This window comes from Corticium candelabrum, chromosome 20, assembly GCF_963422355.1.
Source record: "Corticium candelabrum chromosome 20, ooCorCand1.1, whole genome shotgun sequence".
Classification (NCBI taxonomy): Eukaryota; Metazoa; Porifera; class Homoscleromorpha; order Homosclerophorida; family Plakinidae; genus Corticium; species Corticium candelabrum.
This window is the reverse complement of record NC_085104.1, coordinates 2,783,097-2,803,096: the sequence shown is the minus strand read 5'-3', so window position 1 is coordinate 2,803,096 and position 20,000 is coordinate 2,783,097. Positions and strand designations below refer to the sequence as shown.

The 20,000-nt window shown below is 41.1% G+C and overlaps 2 protein-coding genes across 3 annotated transcripts in view; both read right to left on the bottom strand.

Annotated features, from left to right (window-relative positions):
• The window catches only part of LOC134195314 (unconventional myosin-Ia-like), a 17,261-nt gene extending 6,408 nt beyond the window's left edge, over nucleotides 1-10,853 (bottom strand). The window contains exons 1-15 of the mRNA XM_062664325.1: nucleotides 10,447-10,853; nucleotides 10,295-10,379; nucleotides 8,360-8,396; nucleotides 8,087-8,286; nucleotides 7,919-8,029; nucleotides 6,960-6,973; nucleotides 6,831-6,906; nucleotides 6,662-6,768; nucleotides 5,814-5,946; nucleotides 5,636-5,754; nucleotides 4,909-5,061; nucleotides 4,745-4,849; nucleotides 2,068-2,130; nucleotides 1,817-2,002; nucleotides 1,631-1,729 (exon numbers count right to left, since the gene is read on the bottom strand). Of these exons, the coding sequence (XP_062520309.1) occupies nucleotides 1,631-1,729; nucleotides 1,817-2,002; nucleotides 2,068-2,130; nucleotides 4,745-4,849; nucleotides 4,909-5,061; nucleotides 5,636-5,754; nucleotides 5,814-5,946; nucleotides 6,662-6,768; nucleotides 6,831-6,906; nucleotides 6,960-6,973; nucleotides 7,919-8,029; nucleotides 8,087-8,286; nucleotides 8,360-8,396; nucleotides 10,295-10,379; nucleotides 10,447-10,749 (1,791 nt within the window). The 5' untranslated portion in view covers nucleotides 10,750-10,853. The remainder of the gene's footprint in view (nucleotides 1-1,630; nucleotides 1,730-1,816; nucleotides 2,003-2,067; nucleotides 2,131-4,744; nucleotides 4,850-4,908; nucleotides 5,062-5,635; nucleotides 5,755-5,813; nucleotides 5,947-6,661; nucleotides 6,769-6,830; nucleotides 6,907-6,959; nucleotides 6,974-7,918; nucleotides 8,030-8,086; nucleotides 8,287-8,359; nucleotides 8,397-10,294; nucleotides 10,380-10,446) is intronic.
• A 1,396-nt stretch (nucleotides 10,854-12,249) lies between these two features.
• Nucleotides 12,250-20,000, bottom strand: part of LOC134195375 (sperm-associated antigen 6-like) — a 13,727-nt gene continuing 5,976 nt past the window's right edge. For both annotated transcript variants that reach the window (XM_062664392.1, XM_062664393.1), the window contains 2 exons: nucleotides 19,667-20,000; nucleotides 12,250-12,549 (listed from right to left, as the gene is read on the bottom strand). The exon at nucleotides 19,667-20,000 is cut by the window's right edge and continues 67 nt beyond it. In XM_062664392.1, the coding sequence (XP_062520376.1) occupies nucleotides 12,477-12,549; nucleotides 19,667-20,000 (407 nt within the window). In that variant the 3' untranslated portion in view covers nucleotides 12,250-12,476. The remainder of the gene's footprint in view (nucleotides 12,550-19,666) is intronic.

Below are 20,000 nucleotides of genomic sequence, written 5' to 3'. Positions count from 1 at the left end.
GTCTCGTCAAAATGACACACGGCTGTCAGTTGGTAGCGTGTCTGATCGTTCTGCTCCTTCTGTACTGTCTGCAGAGTCTTCCAATACTGAGCAGCTACGATATGTTTGATTTGCACTTATAGTTAGATGGCGGACAGGTTACAACAGCTGTCTCATTATTTTCTACCGATCAACGCGAGCGGAGAGTAGTCTGAAGGCGACAAGGATATGATGACGTCTTTGAATTTCGTATTTTTAAGAATTTGGATTTAGAGTTTGCCCGCCCACCCCTTTTCGTCCCAAATGTGGATTCATAAAAAATACAAAAATGACAGACAGTGTTTGTCCGTCTGTCTGTCTGCTTGTGTGTGTCTGTCTGTCTGTATGTTTGTGTGTTTGTCTGTCTGTCTCTCTGCTTGTGTTTCTGTATGTTTGTGTGTTTGTTTGTCTGTCTGTCTGCTTGTGTGTCTGTCTGTATGTATGTTTGTGTGTCTGTCTGTTTATAACAAACTGCTTTGCACAGATGGACTTCACATGGTCACACTGTCAGTGGTTTGTTGTTCCATCTTTCTGTGGTTCCAGAACCTTTGTTGTTCTCTATTGTTTGTGTGAGACAAGACGAGTCGCTAATGATGTTTTGGGGGTTTAACAACCACAACGCTGTGTGATGTAGAAAGCTAGCGTGCGTTAAAGGCACGCCCACAGGAGAGATTGATCTTCTCTAGACCAGTCAGTCACCTACAGTACAGAATAATACACTAGTACCTCAGTTATCCGGCCCTCAAAGTTCCAGGCACCTCGATCTACCGGCAGTCCCAGTGATCATGTGCAAAACCCTTTTTACATGAATGCGCATGCGCAATTTTGCATCCATGGAAATGGCGACCAGTAAGCGGGGCAGTCTGTCCTTACACTTGAGAAAAAATAGAAAGTCTCAACATCGCGTAGTTGAGATTTTTGAGCTGCCGAAGTCAACTATTAGAGACATTTGGAAAGATCGAGAAAAGATCAGTTGCCACTTGTTCGGTGTAGAGGACCCAACTGTCGCCAAGTGGCAATGTATTGTACACGGATCACAGTTTCGTCTCTTGGATGACGCGCTAACGGTGTGGTTTTTACCCTCTGAGATACGGATATTTCACAGTTATAGATAGTGCCCAGATAACCGACGTATTAGTGTACGGCTTTCACATTTTGCTTGACTCGATATCAAACAAAATCTTAGGAATTACGACCCATGCCAACGTTACTCCATCAAGCAAAACTCGTCAAACGAATCCGTCGAATGCCGTCTCTATCTTCCTACTGTACTTGGGCTAATTTGCACCATGTAAACGCGGGTAAGTGTTGCTTCCACCACAGAAAGGCAAGTGAGTTTATAATAAACAGTCACGACCTCTCAGGACCATCAGTAACCTAGATCCAGATGTTGCACTCACAGTGGCTCAAGGCAGACTGAAGTAAGCACGTGGTTCAAATACGGGGCTTAGAAGGTGCTTATTGGCTGAACAGTAAGACTGCCCAGGTAGCACCGCACTAGCTTTCTACCTCCTCTGGTGTATACCCACACTGCAGTGCACTGTTGCTGTCCCTGACTATTACAAAATACAAGACACTCAGTCGAGCATGCAGTAAACGTGATGTTACTTACCTTCAGAAGAGGATTGTCACACTCAAACATCGATTGGCTTAGATCCTTAAAAAGTGTGTCCATGTTCTTGTCCACAAAGGAGCTTATGGTGTAAACAACCTAACACAACAAGAACATATAAACAAAAATACACAGTGACACACATGCACACACACACACACACACACACACACACACAACACTTACGTCTCCAGCATAGTGTTTCATCACAAACACATTCTGCGGCATCTTACGATCTTTCGTCGATCGTTGGCTGCGATAGTGACCATGCTGACCAATCGCTTGATCCATTTTGCTCAGCCAGCTCTCGTCTGACCGATCACCGGGTCTAATACATTCCTCATCCAGCAATGCAATAATCCCATTCGGCTTCTAAATACACACAAGACATCCATACGATGCCATACATCTCACTTATGTGCGTACTCTTTCCTTACCCGATCAACAAGATCGCATATAACTCTGTTGTTGAAGTACTTGATGTCTACCCATGTAATACCCTAAATATAATTACATTTGGTGAGATTACGTGTTTTGTGAGAAATCGTGTTCAACATGTAGGGAATGTTGTGTAGCTGCATGTCTTCCACTGCATCCGATTATGGTCGGACAAGTGGCTTATTAGACAGCAATTCATGTTATTCCCCTCCTGAACTCCATCCAGCCATTTGCATTGGCAAGTTGGAGTGATCCGGGGAAAGACGTGGCTATTATAGATATTAACAAGTTCACACACACACACACACACACACACACACACACACACACACACACACACACACACACACGAGTCCATTCTTGTTGTTTCACAAAGAAATATTATAGTAAACTACATAAAATCTGGCCTGCTATGCATTATGAATTGGTAGCACTCTCTATGTAGGGATGCGAAGAATCCAAAATGGTGCTCCATACAAATGTATCCAAATGCATCCTAACCAGATCTCTCAAAACTCAGTAAAAAATCTCAGAGCTACCTAATGCTTGACTGTAAACGCTCTGAATGGTAGCCAGACTACCAGCACTGACACTAAGCTCCTCAGAAGGCGTCTATCGGTAAGTAAAAACGCAATCTATTCTCTCACATTTCACTTTTGTCAGTCAGGCTAGCGCAACACTAGAAGCAGTTACGACGACGAGTGTCCTATAAAACGACTTGCTCTTGTTCGAGGAATAGCACTGACCCAACAGCTACAACTGTGCGAAGCGCTTCCATAACGCCATGTTGTTCCGGTCACGTGTGTACACGATAACTAGCCTCAGGCCCTACAAATATTGTAATTACCTATTAGCTATCCGTCCCTACATACCTATCATTTTCTCAAAATGTTTACATACATATGAGAGGTTGAGAACTAAAGTGGTGTAAGCGACACATTAGGCAGAATTGAGTCACGCCACGGAGATGATACAGAGCAATGATATCTACCTAGTGCTAGATTGGCGTAAGCAACAGAAGCATAGGCGTGTCAGAAATCAGACACTCCGCTATAGCACTATGGAAGTAAGAGGTATCATGAGGGCTGTAGCGGCATATCTCCTAGCGCGCGTTACTTTAATTAATTAATTATTATTTCAACAATTTGTTTCAGTAGACTTTCACTGCACTAGTGTATATTCATTTCAAGTTGATTAGTTAGAAAGTCTCTTTGATTTTATGTAAATCACAAACTTTGCATTCAATTTTCTTGAAACTAAGTGCCTGGTGCTTCCGCCACTTTAGCTCTCAACCCCTCATACGACGAGAGTCCTATAAAACGACTTGCTCTTGTTCAAGGAATTGCACTGACCCAACAGCTACAACTGCACAGTAGCAATCAACTGCTGGTACGCAGTTCTGCGAAGAGCTTCCATAACGCTATGTTGTTCCGGTAACATGTGTACATGATAACTAGCCTCAGGCCCTACATGTATTGTAATTTACCTATTACCTATCCGTCCCTACATGCTTATCATTTTCTCAAAATGTCTATACACATATGCACAGTTCGTGCCACAATTATTGAGACTGTTTTGACGAGAGCGTGTCACACATGGTGCCAACTTTTTGTATCAGCTGTCTGCAAACATTCCCTTGCTTTCAGAGTAGGATAGATGATTTTCTAGATTTGTCTGGTATTCAAGAACAATGTCTAACAACTGCGCAAGAGTGAGACAAATGACAGAAGTTGCGCTATCAATATTTAGTACAACCTCCAGCGTTTGTATAATACATTGATCTAGATGGCTATCGTAAATGCGTAAAATAGTTTGGATATCAATTGCCTGCCACACGTTTAGTATCCCGGCTTCCAGTTCCATCTTGTTCTTTGGTCACTTTTGTCTACTTCGCGTTTCATCCAACTCCATAAATTTCTATTGGCATCAGGTCCAATGAGTTGACAGGCCAGTCAATAACGTGAACGTTGCTGCTAGCGAGAAAATTGATCTTTCGTTCTTATAAACCTGTCAGCTGGTGCACTGTCCTGTTGCAGCCTCCAACCATTGGGATAGAAAGTGTTTGCAGTTTCAAACAAACACTCATGTAGGATGGATTGATAGAGTCAATCCACTACACCTCTAGCGCTAATACCTTCCCACACGTTTAGTTTTATTTTGCTTTTCGTAACAAGAGATGTTCGTTGGGTTACCGTCTACAAGAGCCCAAATACGACGAGAGTTACGATACAATTGGAAGGTGCACTGAAGATTGTGTTCTGTCAGGTGTCACAGCGGTGGTGCAGACACCTTTCAATCCTATACATCTGGCTGATGACGACGATCTAACTCAGCTGCATCCTGACTCACAATAGATGTTTTGTATGCATGGCATGTGTCAATAATTATGGCATGAACTGTACTTGTGCTATGTAGTAAGCATGAGAAGGGGCTGCATATATTTGGTCACATGTTACAGAGGAGATGGAGCGAGTCGGTTGGTCGTACATGTCATGTGACCGGCCTGCGTTACCGTACTCTACCGTTTCACTTCTCAGGTAATCATAGTAACCCACGAGTTACTATTCAAAAATACAACATTTTGATTGCATCTATGCTCAGATAACTGATTTATCAGGCCTTCTTTACAATTTCATAAAACTATTTAGTGTAACATTACTGTATCTATTGGCTTACTTCTGCGTTGTACTCCTCCTGTTCGGTCTTCAGTGTCAGCTCGATGAACAGTTGCTGCAGTTTCTCGTTGCAATAGTTAATACAGAACTGCTCGAACCCGTTTGTCTATAGCATCACACATGGACGACACCACGCCCACTTTACTTGATCAAATTGCTGCTTACATGGAGTATTTCAAAGCCATAGATGTCGAGTACTCCTATGACTGCCTTCACCGAATCGGATGGTACGCATAGAGTTTCGTTCATTCGAGTGCATAACCATCCAAATAATCGCTCGTAAAGTGACTTTGCCAGAGTCTCACAAGCATAGGAAGCCTATATGCATAAAAGTTGTCATCAAGACATCGACTGTTTAGACCTTTCTGTTATAGGAAGGAAGTAGAGAAAGACAAAGGCAGCAATACTTACTGACAAACGGACAAACGAACGGACAGGCAGACAGACAGACAGAAGGACGGACAGACACACCGATTAACTAAGACAGACAAACAAACTAATAGACAAACAGACAGACAAACAGACGGATGGACTAATAGACAGACAGACAGACAGAATAATAGACAGGACAGACAGACTAAAGGACAGACAGACTAAAGGACAGACAGAGAGACAGACAGGCACATAGACAGACAGACAGACAGACAGACTAATAGATGGACAGATGGACAGACAGAGAAACAGACGGACAGACAGAGAAACAGACGGACAGACAGAAACAGACGGACAGACAGAGTCAGTTTTCCCACGATTCCTCCATTTTAATCAGACAAATCAACAGACCAACAAGAAGAGCAAACCGCACGTGCAAACGGCCAATCTCAACTACTCGTTGCCAAACTCACTGCATTGACAGTCAAGGCAATGCACGTACATACAAACTACCACGCACCTTCTCTCGATTCAGCAACGAAGAGACGAGCTTTCCCTCAACAACAACCGTGTTATGACTCAATCCAGCCTCGAGTTTTTGTGGATCTCCTTTTAGTAGACGCCCAATCTTCTCTAAGCCTGATAGACAAAACATGAGTATTGCAACTTGTTGTCATTTACTGTAGATGCTGACTGACAATCTCTGTTGGATACTGTGGATCCTTCTCCATTGGCTATGAAATCCAGTTGACCAAGTAGCAGAACTGCGCCGAGAACTCGGAAAATGATGCTTTCATCTTCCTTGCTGAATCCGAGAAACTTTAGAGATCGCTGGAATACAGAGATAGTAGAGTAATCATTAGAATTGTATATTGGTGTTAGTCTGTGTGTCAGTGTTAATAATATGAAGCATGAAACAATCAATTCATACAATAAACTAAAAAACTGTGGTGTGTGTGTGTGTGTGTGTGTGTGTGTGTGTGTGTGTGTGTGTGTGTGTGTGTGTGTGTGTGTGTGTGTGTGTGTGTGTGTGTGTATAGCTCAGTTGGTTAGAGAGTTGCATTTAGAGAATGGTAATATACGGGACGTTGAGGTCGTAGGTTCGTGGACGAGTACAGACGTAATTTCCTCGAGCAAGAAATTCACACACAATTACCTCTCCCGACTCAGGAGTATAAATGAGTACCTGGTCTTTCACTGGGGGTGGACTAGACCGCTGGCTTAGCAGAATATCATGCAGTATGTACGGGTACGTGTGGACTTGAGGTCCACTCCCGCGACTGCGCCAAAGTCAGTGCCCTTCAATGCTCTGGCCACGCATTACGGAGTTCGTCAGCGCGGCCTAAAGCTCCGAGTAGCGCCGGGGTCCTCATCTAGAAATAAGCAAGGGGTGCTATCTTCAGAACTTTCCGAAGGGCATATCCATTTGTGTGCGTGGTGTGTGTGTGTGTGTGTCACTGTGATACATTTGCCTTGTTCAAGGTTACCAGCAATAACCCAAATCTACAAATGCAGCTACCTACCTACAGTAGCTAACATCACCAACCTGGACTTCTCGAAAATCTTCCTGATCATTGATTCCCTTCACCTTCACACATTTCCCCTGATTCAGATACCGATAATGATTTGGATCACTGTCCATCTGAAGTGAATCTATAATATACAAATACAATTCTCTGTTACTATCATATACATCGAAACCAATTTTTACTAACTCAATTGACCACCAGCCAACATCTGGTAGAAAATGTGGAAGCAACGTTCGTCTGGATTTTGTCGTACAAGTCGAGCCTACAAAACTAAACAATGATGACGTTCCGACGACATTGACTGGAAGTTGTTACCTTTTCTAGTAAATCTAAACAATACAAACATATCTGTGTAAGGTGAATGAATCGATGAGTAACCGTGTCAATAAAAATACAACAAAGAAAATAAGCAAAGACACAGGTCAACAGACAGACCAACACAAACAAACCTACACACAATGACATGTCAACCGTGTTGGTGAAGTGTGCTCTTTTCAACTGGATACTGGGGATCCGTTTAGTACATTGATTGTATTATTGTATTTACTAATTTATTAATTTATTAATCAATTTTTTGTCAACTTTAAATGTCCAGTTGTAAATTCCTTTGAAAATTCATATTGCTAAGTTAAGGCATTAAACAGGTATCATGTTTACAGACAGACAGACACATACACAGACACATAGACAGACAGATAAACATACATACATACAGACAGACAGACAACACATACAGACTGACTGACTGACTGACTGACTGACTGACACACACACACACACACACACACACACACACACACACACACACACACACACACACACACACACACACACACAGACTCACAAAAAGTCAGACACACACATAGACAGGCAGACACACAAACAAACAGACATACAGACTGACTGACTGACAGACAGACAGACATACACACACAGACTCACAAAAAGTCAGACACACACATAGACAAACAGACAAACAGACATACATACAGACAGACAGACAGACAGACAGACAGACACACACACACAAAGTCAGACACACACATAGACAGACAGACACACAAAACCTCGTAAAACATTACAACCTCACTCCACCATGCTACACAGACTGTAACAACAGACAAACAACCACACACACAAACACACACACAGAAAAACAAACGACAACCCGACACAGAGACAAACAGATCATTTACAGTGTAGTCTCATAACATCCAATGTAACTGTCATACTAAAAATTTAGTCACACTACTAGTTATACAACAACCACTCACAAGTAGTGATATTTCCACCCACTGGGTTGCCATGGTAATCAAACTGAATATCCATGTATTTGCCAAACCGACTCGAATTGTCGTTCCTCACCGTCTTGGCATTCCCAAATGCTAACACAAAATGCACAAATCACAACAACGTAATATCTAAATTAGTCACGTGACTACCTTCTAGTACGGGATTCGTTTTCAGTAACTTTGTCTTTACTTCGTCGACTTGAGCTCCACTGGGGCTAACGGCGGCTACGTATCGCATGATCACCTTCGATGCTTCGGTCTTACCAGATCCACTTTCACCAGAGATGATAACACACTGATTACGTCCCTTGAAACGAAGATCAGAGTACGCACTATCAGTAAGAGCAAACCTTCGGAAAGAAGAAAGAGAAAGACAGTGAAGACAAAAGGTTGTATGAGGTTGACACAAGTTGTGAAGATTACACGTGAGGGGAGAGGCTCGGATCCCAGTAGTTGCCACCTAAACACATAAAATGTAAATACACAGTGTTAATTAAGTTATCCTAACAGATTTGCTTTTGAACAACAAAGAAATAAATAATTTTATTATTTATTTGGTCACGTGTCACGTAGGAGGCGAAGCGAGTCGTCGAGTCAGTCGTATGTCACGTGACTGGCTTGCGTTACTGTACCCTAGCGTTTACATCTTGGGTAATAAAGAAGCAGTAAAGTGCTAAACCGTCAGCTGCTAGCTTAGGTTACAGAACAGCTGCTGCACGTGTACTAGCGCCTGATAATTAGCACCAAGAGCATGAGAAGGGGGCTGGGCACATTGAGTGGCATGTGGGATTGCCCACATTTGGCATGCTCATTAACACTAGCGATAACAATAAGCACATGCACTGCATTACAATTGGCCAAGGCCATCACTGTAACCCTCCTCAGGTTATGTAGCGTTGTATGTAGCATGCACACTGTTATATAGTTATGACTTAAGGACATGCGTAGTCAGTCGGAGTTTATGCGAGTGTTTAGTTGGACAACACGTTTATGTGTAATGCCCGTATACACGCCCTTGTGCAACAGGTCAGAACTGTCAGCCCGAAAAAATGCCCGTGCCTAACTATACGCCCAAGCCCAAGTGTAAGCCCAGGATACGCATTCACAGACAAAACAAATGAGGTCCGCAAAATCATTGTCTCCGTCTGTGTGCGTTTGATGAGGTGCTGTCAGTGTTGAGAGGAAGTGCTTACCGCTAGTTTCATGTCTTTGTTGCAATTACCAACCCTGATGCTGTTGACCAGCTTCAGGCCGATCACTCTGGTTTGCATGTGTATACACACAGTGTTTAGTTTCTGCACGTACGCTGATGCTGTACATATACCAATACCTTTGATCTCGCAAATGGATAATTGCAAGCATTTATGGTATTTCTGTCTTCAAGTATTTAGATGATGACTGGCCAAACGACAGCATTCTGTGACCATGTATACGCCTGGGACCAAAATAATGCCCATGCCCATGCCCTCGTATACGCCCAAAAAATTGTTTCTTTTCTATACGCCCAGCGAACATGGTATAGCAATGGGAGGTTCTGCAGTTTTACACAGCGAACAGAGTAGGATGACCATGTTCAATGCCGCATTGAATCTCTAGGCGACCAAACTGTCCACCTTCACTCACCAAATCACAAGTATTATAGCCCGTTCACACTAGTGTTTGTAACTGTGCCAGCACGGTGCGCCACAGTTTGGTTCGGCTTCACTTCGCAGTGTGAACGCCAGCTGAACTGAACCGAACCAAACCGAACCTTGTTGAGCTGGCTCACCTCAAGATACCGTGCCACCACGGTTCGGTTCGGTAGTCCAGTGGAAAATCGTCTCTGAGACCTCGGTGTTGTACATCTCACTGCGATGAACTGCTGGGATGCCAATTAAAACAGGGCAATCGCATCTTGCCTACGATCCATCAAAAGAACTACCCGGATATGCACAGTTAGCTGAATACACGTCCACTTTCTTTGACTACGCGCTTTCAGCCTTTGGCAGTGTGAACGCAGGCCAACACAGTTAGCTGACGCGGTTCGGTTCGATTTGGCTCGGTTAGGCTACGTAACCATGCTAGTGTGAACAGGCTAGTAGTTGCCAATGGCAAGGAGGAGGCGACGGGAATTTTAAGTTACACCCTAAAAAGTTTTCAAGAGGTACATATAACAGGCACACTGCATCCAAGGCCACAATCTTACCAGCCTCACTTTAGTAGGGAAGTAAATTGTCCACAAGGAATTAAACAAATAAATTTGCACTCAATCACTTTATTAATTAACCAACCAATCACATCACACAAACACTCCACGCCCACAAAGGCGTGGTCGTTCACACTCGCGGTCTCAACCACACAAACCCCAAACGTCCTCACCTCGGTAGCGCGCGACTTGGTGTTCATCATAAATCGCCAAATTGCGATACGGATTCACAGACACCACGACACTTCCGACGTACGTCTGACGCACACAATTACAATTTACATGGAACCTGACGTTCACAGCTCGCAACAGACGCGGCACTTACGTAAATCTCCTCGTCTTCGTACCGTCTCTTCAAAACAGCCACCACGTTGTCCTCGTTGATTTCATTCATGAGGATGAGGTCTCTCACCGGAATGACTTCGGGCGCTCGGCGGAGTGAGAGAACGCGTGACACACGGCGAGACAGACGGGACATGCGCGAGCCGGACGAATCCTGTGAGTCAGTCGAGCGATTGCGCGCGCGACGGATGGCGGGAGCGATATCTGCCTGTCCGCTGCGATGTGATTCGCGAGCGGTGCCACTGTGACGGCGGGTGCGACCGTCCGGGCTGACTGAATGCTCCATTCGACTGTTTGTAGATGGACGAGATGGGAGAGAAACGTTGCAGCGCGTTGCAGATGTCGGGACGCTGATTTATGAGGAAGACATAATAACGGCTCCTCCCTAAAAATCCAAGGTCCACATACGGGAGCTAAAATTGTTGTTGCATATTGGCCCTCGCAGTACAGACCACAGCAAATTGAACTCTACGTATATACTACATTTCAAAATTAATTAAATAACAACATGGTAAACGAGTGTTAGGCTACGTTACCAATGTAAGAAGTTTCAATAGCAACACGACACCGACTCTTCTCAACTTGAATAATTCACATACGGGAACGCAAATTCTTGCAAAAAAATCTGGTGGATTTCTTGCAGTACAAGACCACATTTGCGAGCATTTCATTAATTAATTAAACAGAAACATTTTTAAATTAATAAAAATTTTAGTCTATGCTGCAAATGTCGAAAGTCTGCTAATTAACCAGCAACAGCAACAGATAACTGACTGACCCTCGCAGTACCGACCATATAAACAATCACATTATCTGTACATGAAAATTCCTTGTGTCATATAACTCTACTAATTAAATCACTTAGACAACATTTATTAAAGTTAATTAACTAACATATTTTTAATTAATTAATAACAAAATTATTTACCAATAAACGATTTTAATAATTTAATTATATATACTAATACTAATTAATTAAATTTTTTACATAACACTTATTATTGTTAATTAAATAAAATATCTTAATTAACAAAATTATTAGCAATAAACGATTTTAATGATTTACCAATAAACAATTTAATAATTTAATTGTATATACTAATACTAATTAAATCACTTACACAACATTTATTAATGTTAATTAAATAAAATATTATAAATTAATTAATAACAAAATAATTTACCAATAAAAAATTTAATAATTTAATTATAGATACCAATACCAATTAATTAAATCTTTTACATAACATTTATTACTGTTAATTAAATAAAATATTTAATTAATAAAAATATTTACCAATAAACGATTTTAATAACTTAGCAATAATAATAATTTAATTATATATACCAATACCAATAATAATTAATTTTCTTACATGTCATAACAACTTTATTGACATCAATACCTTTCACTACAACAATACTGGCAACAACACACTGCTACAACAATCGTGTTTGAAAGAAACTACCTCAAGTAATTATAATAAGAACAACAAGAAAGACTTACTGAGTCAGCTCAATACGAGCCTCACTCTGCACAATGTCCATCATGTCTAATATGATATACTAATTAATTTTTTTACATAACACATATTAACGGTAATTACAGAAAATAAAATATTATTAATTAAAAATAAATTATTTACCAATAAATGATTTTAGTGATTTATCATTAAAAGTATAATATTGTCCTCAAACAAGGTGATTGCCTGTGTACGTGCCTTCTAATCGTGGTAACTTGTGTTGGTGATTTCTTGGGTTAGAGACACATAAAACGATTTGTCACTGCATTGAAAGAGTCATCCCATTTCTATTGCTACTTACATATTGATAACAATGAGGCCTCACTATCACACTCACTACGCTCACCATCTAATCTGTGTCATGTTGGATGTTCGGGTCTGTGTATACATACATGCATGTACAATGTATAACTATATAACTACCATGTCACACTACTGATGAATACACAGACATGCAGCAAGATAACAACACGACATACAGCAATACATTTCACTGCATCGTGGCAGGATTGTACTGGTCGATCCGTTCTAGTAGCTTGTCTGAGTAGCCGGGAGAGTAATACCTGTAAACAACACATGAGACATAATAAATAAAGGTAAACAAGTAAACAACAAACAAACATTATTATTCCACTCAACTAATTTTAATGAACGACCACTGTTACTCGTTGGAATGGATGTTGCTGGCTGCATCCATGTGTGTCTGTCTGTCTGTCTGTCTGTCTGTCTGTCTGTCTGTCTGTTTGTCTGTCTGTCTTTGTTATCGACATTTTAATTTACATTTACATTGCAGTAATGAGCTGTTAAGTGTAGTGTGATCAAATGAATGAAAGTCATGCTGAGGTATTTGTGTTCATACTGACTCATAATTGTAGGTCGGCAACAAAATTTAGTGCATAATTGCAATGGCTGGAGAGTCAGTCTAACTATGTAAACATTCCATTGGTCATTCCAAGAACACACACACACACACATGCATGCATGCACACACGCGCGCGCACACACACACACACACACACACACACACACACACACATACACACACACACACACTGAGGTAAGTGTTTGTATATATATATATATATATATATATATATATATATATATATATATATATATATAGAAATTTCAAAGTGTATGAAGTATGACACCCAAGTGTTTTCATCTGGTGCCCTCTTCTTTCCACTTGCAGTTGAATCATTTGGAACATGGTCGGATGTCAGCTTGAATACATTAAAGACTATAGCATCTAAAACTGTTTCTGTTAACTCTATTCCTTTTAGTCAGTCTTTAAATAATTTGTTGCAGCAATTGTCAGTTAAGTTGTGGTCATATAATGCACGCATGATTCTAAGTACACTGTTGTTAAACAATAATGACAGTAATTTTAGTTCATGGGATTTGCCTGTATCATAGATTGGTTGTATTGAAATATATATATATATATATATATATATATATATATATATATATATATATATATATATACAGTGTTCGTCAAATCGCTACACCTGTTAGTTGTCCCTGGGCTACCATGTACCCATGTGTTGGTAGCCCGGGAAAATGTTAGGTTGCCCGTCATAAAAGTGCAGAAGCTGCTTAATTTACTAGCCAATTAAAATAGCCAAAATATTTTGGGTATTAAGAATTTATGTCTAATTGTATCCATAATGACATCTACATATGTTGCTGCCTTTAATTTTAATAATGAGAAAAGCACATAGACTACCAATTTTGAAATTTAGACTAAGAATTGAGACGATCTGAAATAGCTGTTACTGCTCAGTGACTGCAAGAGGTGTTATGCTCTAAGCCTTAGCAGCTAGTTTGCAATATGCAAGATAAAGGTAGACCTAACTACTGTCTGATCCATCAGACCCGCCACTACTTTTCACATTTGTTTTCTTTGTGGGAAGACGATGGCCATGAACGTGTCGCCAACCAGTTGACCCAAGAATCCAAGCATTTGTGGCGGGATCAGGGTCAAACTTCCAAAATTCTGTGTTCACATTCAGCAGTGCTGGGACTCATAGTGAGCATGATGTGCACAAGGTGCAGAATATTCGAGAGGTCACCGTCAGGGTTTGCTGAATTCACCTTTCAATAGATCAGTGTAGACTGAAAGTATAGGAGAGGTTCGAAGTGGGACTACACGGCGTTTCAGTTTCCGGTGGAATCCCCCACTCACTGCAAACACTTTCCACATTGCAGCTGGCATTTTTCATTGCTAACTCAAAAGCTTTAACTAAACCGCTGATGTCATCATGACCAAAGCTCTTTCTCTCGGTTTCATCGTATGGCCATTTCTTAAAGTTTAATGCTGCGAAATGTGACAAGGTTGGATTTTTGAAGCAACCAAAGTGCATTTTCAGATATGACAAAGCACCCTTCACAAACTTCTCTGCGTCGTCATCTAAGTCGACAGTGGTAACAGTGTTAGCATGGATGCCACCTCTGGTTGATCGCTGAGAACTAAGTTGCAAAGTACCATATGTGTTCTCATGTGCATTGAACATAGCATTGAACTTCTTACGATAATCTCCACATTGCTGTAGAAGGTCTGATAAAGCATCAATGCAATCATCAATAATGATTGGCACTTCAATTAAAACAATGTCGTTCTGTTGGAATTTTCTTGAGACTTTAGTCACAATCGCAAGAAAATCTAGCATCATGTGAATCCAAAAGATAAAACGGAGACTCAAGATGGTATCTAATATACTTCAAGCTCTAGACTTCTCTTCGCTACTGTTTCCGGCGCCAACAGCCATATGCTCCAGGTGGGCAGCTAAAGATGACAAGTTGTGCAGGATTGCTTTGAGAGCCCGCTCTTTACTAGCAACCCACCTAACTTGCTTGATATCAGAAAAGGACTTGAGCTCTTCGTCAAGAGTAGATGCAGCTTGTTTCAGCTCTCGTTGCCGTTTAGGTGAATACCAATATATTTTGAAAATTTCCTTAATACTTGCTTCAAACTCTGCAAGATATGGAACCGCTTTAACTGCATCAAGAATGCCAAGCTCTAGTTTGTGAACAACACAGTGAATTACAACGGCGCAAGGATAGTCTCTGACCAGCTTTGCTTTGACACCGTTGCGATCACCCATCATGACAGCAGCACCATCAAAATTCCCGCAAACAATGTTGGCCCCATGCGTACAGAGCCTGAGGGTATCCTCGGGTTGTCCACTAATAACTCTTTGCAAACCATCTTTTAGCGCTGTATATACTCTATCTGCGTGAGCGTGTTCCAACTCTATCAATGCAGCCAACCTAGTCACTGGTCGACCAGTCGTAAGATCAATGTAGCGAACCATGACAACCTCCTGTTCCACTACAGTCAAATCTGTTGATCCATCACAAATCACGGAGAGATAGCGACACTGCTTTAAATCATCAGCAGTCTTGCACCTTAGATCATCAGCAATATACTTCGTGAACAAGGCTGCAGACTTATCGCGCAGATAGTTCTTACCTAGATCAACATCATTGGCCTGCTGTACCTCACAAATGTACTCATAGTCAAGAAAAGACTTGCATTTCTTTGTAACAGCGTATGCTGTGCGAAACAAATACTGATAATGTTGCCGTTCTTTGCTATGAAGAGAAAGAAGGCCAGCTTCGATCTTTGTAATCTCAACGTTCACTGGTCCTGCTCGCATTTCTTCAGCACGTACACATGCAATATGCTGTCTTGACAAGTTGTGTTTCTTGATGGGATCTATTCTAGAGTTTGTTGAGCCAATAAAAAATGCACTACGTTTGTCGGCAATGAGTGGATTGTTTACACAGACTCTACATTGCATAAAATCAGGACGAACGCTGCCGTCATTGTACTTTTCTTCCACGCATATTTGTAAGCAAGGGTAATGATTCTCCATGTCAAAACAAACTTTTTCTGTCGCTTTACAGCATCATATTTAACATCATATTTGCCTTTCATAGTTGGCAAAAGAGAACACCCTGATGTTAATAATCACAATGCTGTTGTAGTTGCTGTTGTTGTTGTTATTGTTGTTCTTGTTGTTGTTGCCTGTGTTATTGCCGTAGGCGAGGTTGCTAGTAATTGCAATTTCTGGTCATGTAAAGCATGGCTACTTTCATCAAGTGATGAGATGGAATGTTCAGGTGATGGAATCTTCACATGAGATTGTTCTGTTTCTAGTCCTGCAAAGCCAAACAAAGTTTGTATCTTTGTCTTTTTTGAAACTGGATGAGAAGATTTATTTCTTGCTGAGAGGCATTTCCTTGGTTTGGCAAAGGACTCGGTCGTTGACTTTCCTTTGGTTCCAGTTGAGACCGTCATTGGGATGACCAAAGGCACAAAATGGTTTGGACTGGGTGAGTTGCCCGCCGACATTGTCATGCAAGACCACATGATTATTGCGGGGATTTGTTCCTGCTGCAGTTCTTGTTGCATTAGCTGACGAGGATAAAATGTAGCATTCATAAAAGCATGGCAGGCAAAGCGAAACTTTGTTGGGTAGACAGAGCGTACTGGGTGTCCAAAGACAGTAGCCAAGCCAGCTAATTCAAGCATGCCACACCAAGTACCCAACTTTGAACATAATCTTCACGTCTGCTTCTAGGCCAGCAATGTATGAATCACGAAGAGAAGACTTTTGCATTAGCAATGAGAAAAACGTGTGGCTTGGTCCATCACCAAGAGTTTGGGAAAGTAGATCTACACATTGACCGTCACCACTGGCTTGACGCGCATGGCCTAGAAACAGATCAGCATAGTGCTCGACGTTGTCATCTACCTCTGTCATCACAGCAGCACGAAGTTGGTCATGGTGGTCCTCTTTGCCATAAGCTAGAAAGGTTGCAGCCCGAAAGAGACAGTTACCATCTCCTAGCACTTTCACTGGTACTGAATTGTCAGGAGCATCCTTTGGCAGTAACTGAGTAGCAACATGATCAATTTCAAAGCTACCAATGGTGGGCGTTGAAAACAAAAAATCAGCCATACCGCACTACTAACATTCGTGTTGAGCTTGCTGAACATTAACAACTACTACTTCTAATCCTAGTGCTAGAAACTGTGTTCTTATATAGATTGTGTACTTGGCATAGACCATCTGGATCATTATCTCTCCATGCCCCATACTCAGTGCATACCCTAGACTCTAGTCATCCGGTTGAGTCACAGTCATCATCCGGTTGAGTCACAGTCATCATCTGGTTGAGTCATCCACATGAGGGAGCATCATGGGTCTACATGTGATATCAGGTTGCCTATTATATAATTGTAATCTGGTGGGTGATAATTACTAGGAGCTTTTCTTGTAACGTAATGTTAGTTACACAGTCTCAAGTAAGAAGAAGAACAAAACCAACCAAGAGCAGAGAATGGCAAATACTCATAAAACAAAGGACTATGCTTCAGCTGTGGAACTTACAATACTTGCTCTACTTACTAACCACAACCATTAAGCTCACAAGAGAAAACCATTAATTTGAAGTCACGTCAGCTTCTAGGAATCTGACCTTGCTGTCTTGGTAGCTGTACAGTGTATTTACAGTAAGAACCAGTTTGTGACTACAAACAAATCAAACGTTTTATGTTATCTACAGGATTTATCTACGTGCCCTCTACAATGACTTATCAATATCTAGAAAAGTAGGAGAAATATGCTTGCTGACAGCAACTGTTGACAGCAGAAATTAAGCCACTGGGTAGGCGTTTTCATAAATGAATGCCACCTGCTAAGGCTATTTGCCCGTAAGTTGTTGTTACTTGTTGCCCCATGACCTACTTAGACCAGTATCGCAATTGATACTGAGAACAATAGATGCTATTAGTATTCACACCCTTCACCCTTGCTGATTACAAAGAAACAAAGATAGAACAACACGACTACTAACTAGACCTTTAGAAAAAAAACAGTATGACGCTTTATCGACAACAGAAACTATTGGATCTTAGCAAAGAACAGCTATGTTGCCCAAACATTGCGTAGTTGTCTCGGGCTACCTGCAGATGCATTTGGGTTGCCCATCCAATATATGTGGTTGTCCGGAGCGCCCGGGCTACCAATTTGACGAACACTGATATATATATATATATATATATATATATATATATATATATATATATATATATATATATATATATATACATACATATGTATGTCTAATCCAAACACTGCCTTCAAATGCAATGTATTTGACTCAAGAGCTCGACTCAATACTGACAAAATAAAAAAATTAGTGACGTGTTTTGAAACCAAAAGTTGATGGTTTTGTTTTGTGTCAGATAGTATAGTTTTATAGCAAGTCATATTAACATACAATAGCCTGCATGTTTGCATCTTCCAACTGCCAAGCAATCTATTTGCCAGTTGCTATGAAATCATTAATATCTATATAATAATGCGCCAACACAACCGACCAACAGTCTGTCTTAGACATTGAGTCAGCTGTCACAGAAGTTGCGTCATTCTATAAACATACGTCACTAAAGTAGAGTCAGCCAACGCCCGTCACTGTAACTAGTGTGTGAAATTTTCCACGCATCTCAGTTTATCACCATAAATGTCAGAGAAAAGCCTCAAGTATTTACATGTTTTTAAAACATCTAACCTGCATTATGGCCAAATGATGGCCACTGGCAATGACAATTATTGCACAACGAGAAACATAGAAAAAAGTGTGGCCTAAAGTCCCAGTTAAACCGTTTTCAGAACCAAATAATTAGGCCCAAGATAACAGCCCGAGACTAAACAGTCCTTGTACAGACGTTACAGAGAGACGGACAGGTCAGCCATTATGATTGATCTCAACCCACCAGTTGCATTTCGTGACGATCTGAGACTGGCGTCGTGTCGGTCAGCGCGTTACAGACAGACAGACATGTGGACAGACATGTGGACAGACAGAAGTGGGCAATCATTGTATGATTATCTTCATTCTGCCCATGTCTGGCAATATCAAGTGCAACAAGCAAAGATGCAGCACGTACACTGACAATGCATGTTTAAACCATGCTGTTCATGTACCAGTTTACACTCTAAGGCTACTAATAAATTGAGAATTAATTAAGGCCAAACTTAATGTACACATGCCTTTTCAAGTTGCAATAGGTTGTCTGTCTTAGGGATTAATCAGACATTTTTGTGATTAATGATTCTTACAAGCACATTTTTACCATTTAATCACCTCAAGACAGGTAATTGGATGGGCTCTGTTCTCAACATTTACAGTATACTGCAAAACCAGAAATTAGTGCAATAACCTAAATCGTGCGTGCGACCAAATATCATCACACGAATTGAATCTGCACTGTGCATAGACACGTGCGTGAGTGTTCATTCCATCTTTCTCTCACCGTTTTCCTACATATCCATGATCCCAACTATTTCAATCGCTCGACAACGACAGATAAAGTCTTTTTTTCTCCCCACACCTATATACATGAAGTTGAACAGGCAGCAAACATCTACACATAAATGCTTTCTTTCTTCTTGCTGTGTTATCGGTGGTTATTGACCATTCAATATAAAACTGTTACCAGTATACTTGAGTAGAAGATACTCGAGTTGTCTTAACATCCCACAAATTAAAATCACATAGCATTTTTGTAGTACACGTTTTAGGGCAAATTTGCACGATATTCAGGTCGCACGAATTTCTGGTTTTGCGATATCTCACTAACACACACGTCTGTCGTCATCTTACCTCACAATCTCCTCTGGATAACAATTGTTTATTGCCATTATATAATCATATAGAGCGCTGCCTGCTTCAGCTCTGATCTCCTGCACTTTCTTCAGTCCTCCGCTTGTTACAAATAGACGACGGGCCTTCGCGTCGTGCGGCAGAACCTTCGAAAACTGACCAACAACGTGCTTGAGTATATTCGGAGGCGCGTCATGAAGCAAAGGCTCCAGAGCCGGCAGATGAACACACTTCTGGAGGATACCCTTCAACGCTTTCTTTGACTTATTCTGTAGATCTTCAGAGCTATTTACATCCACATAGCATTGAAGGAGCTTAGATAGGACGTTTGATG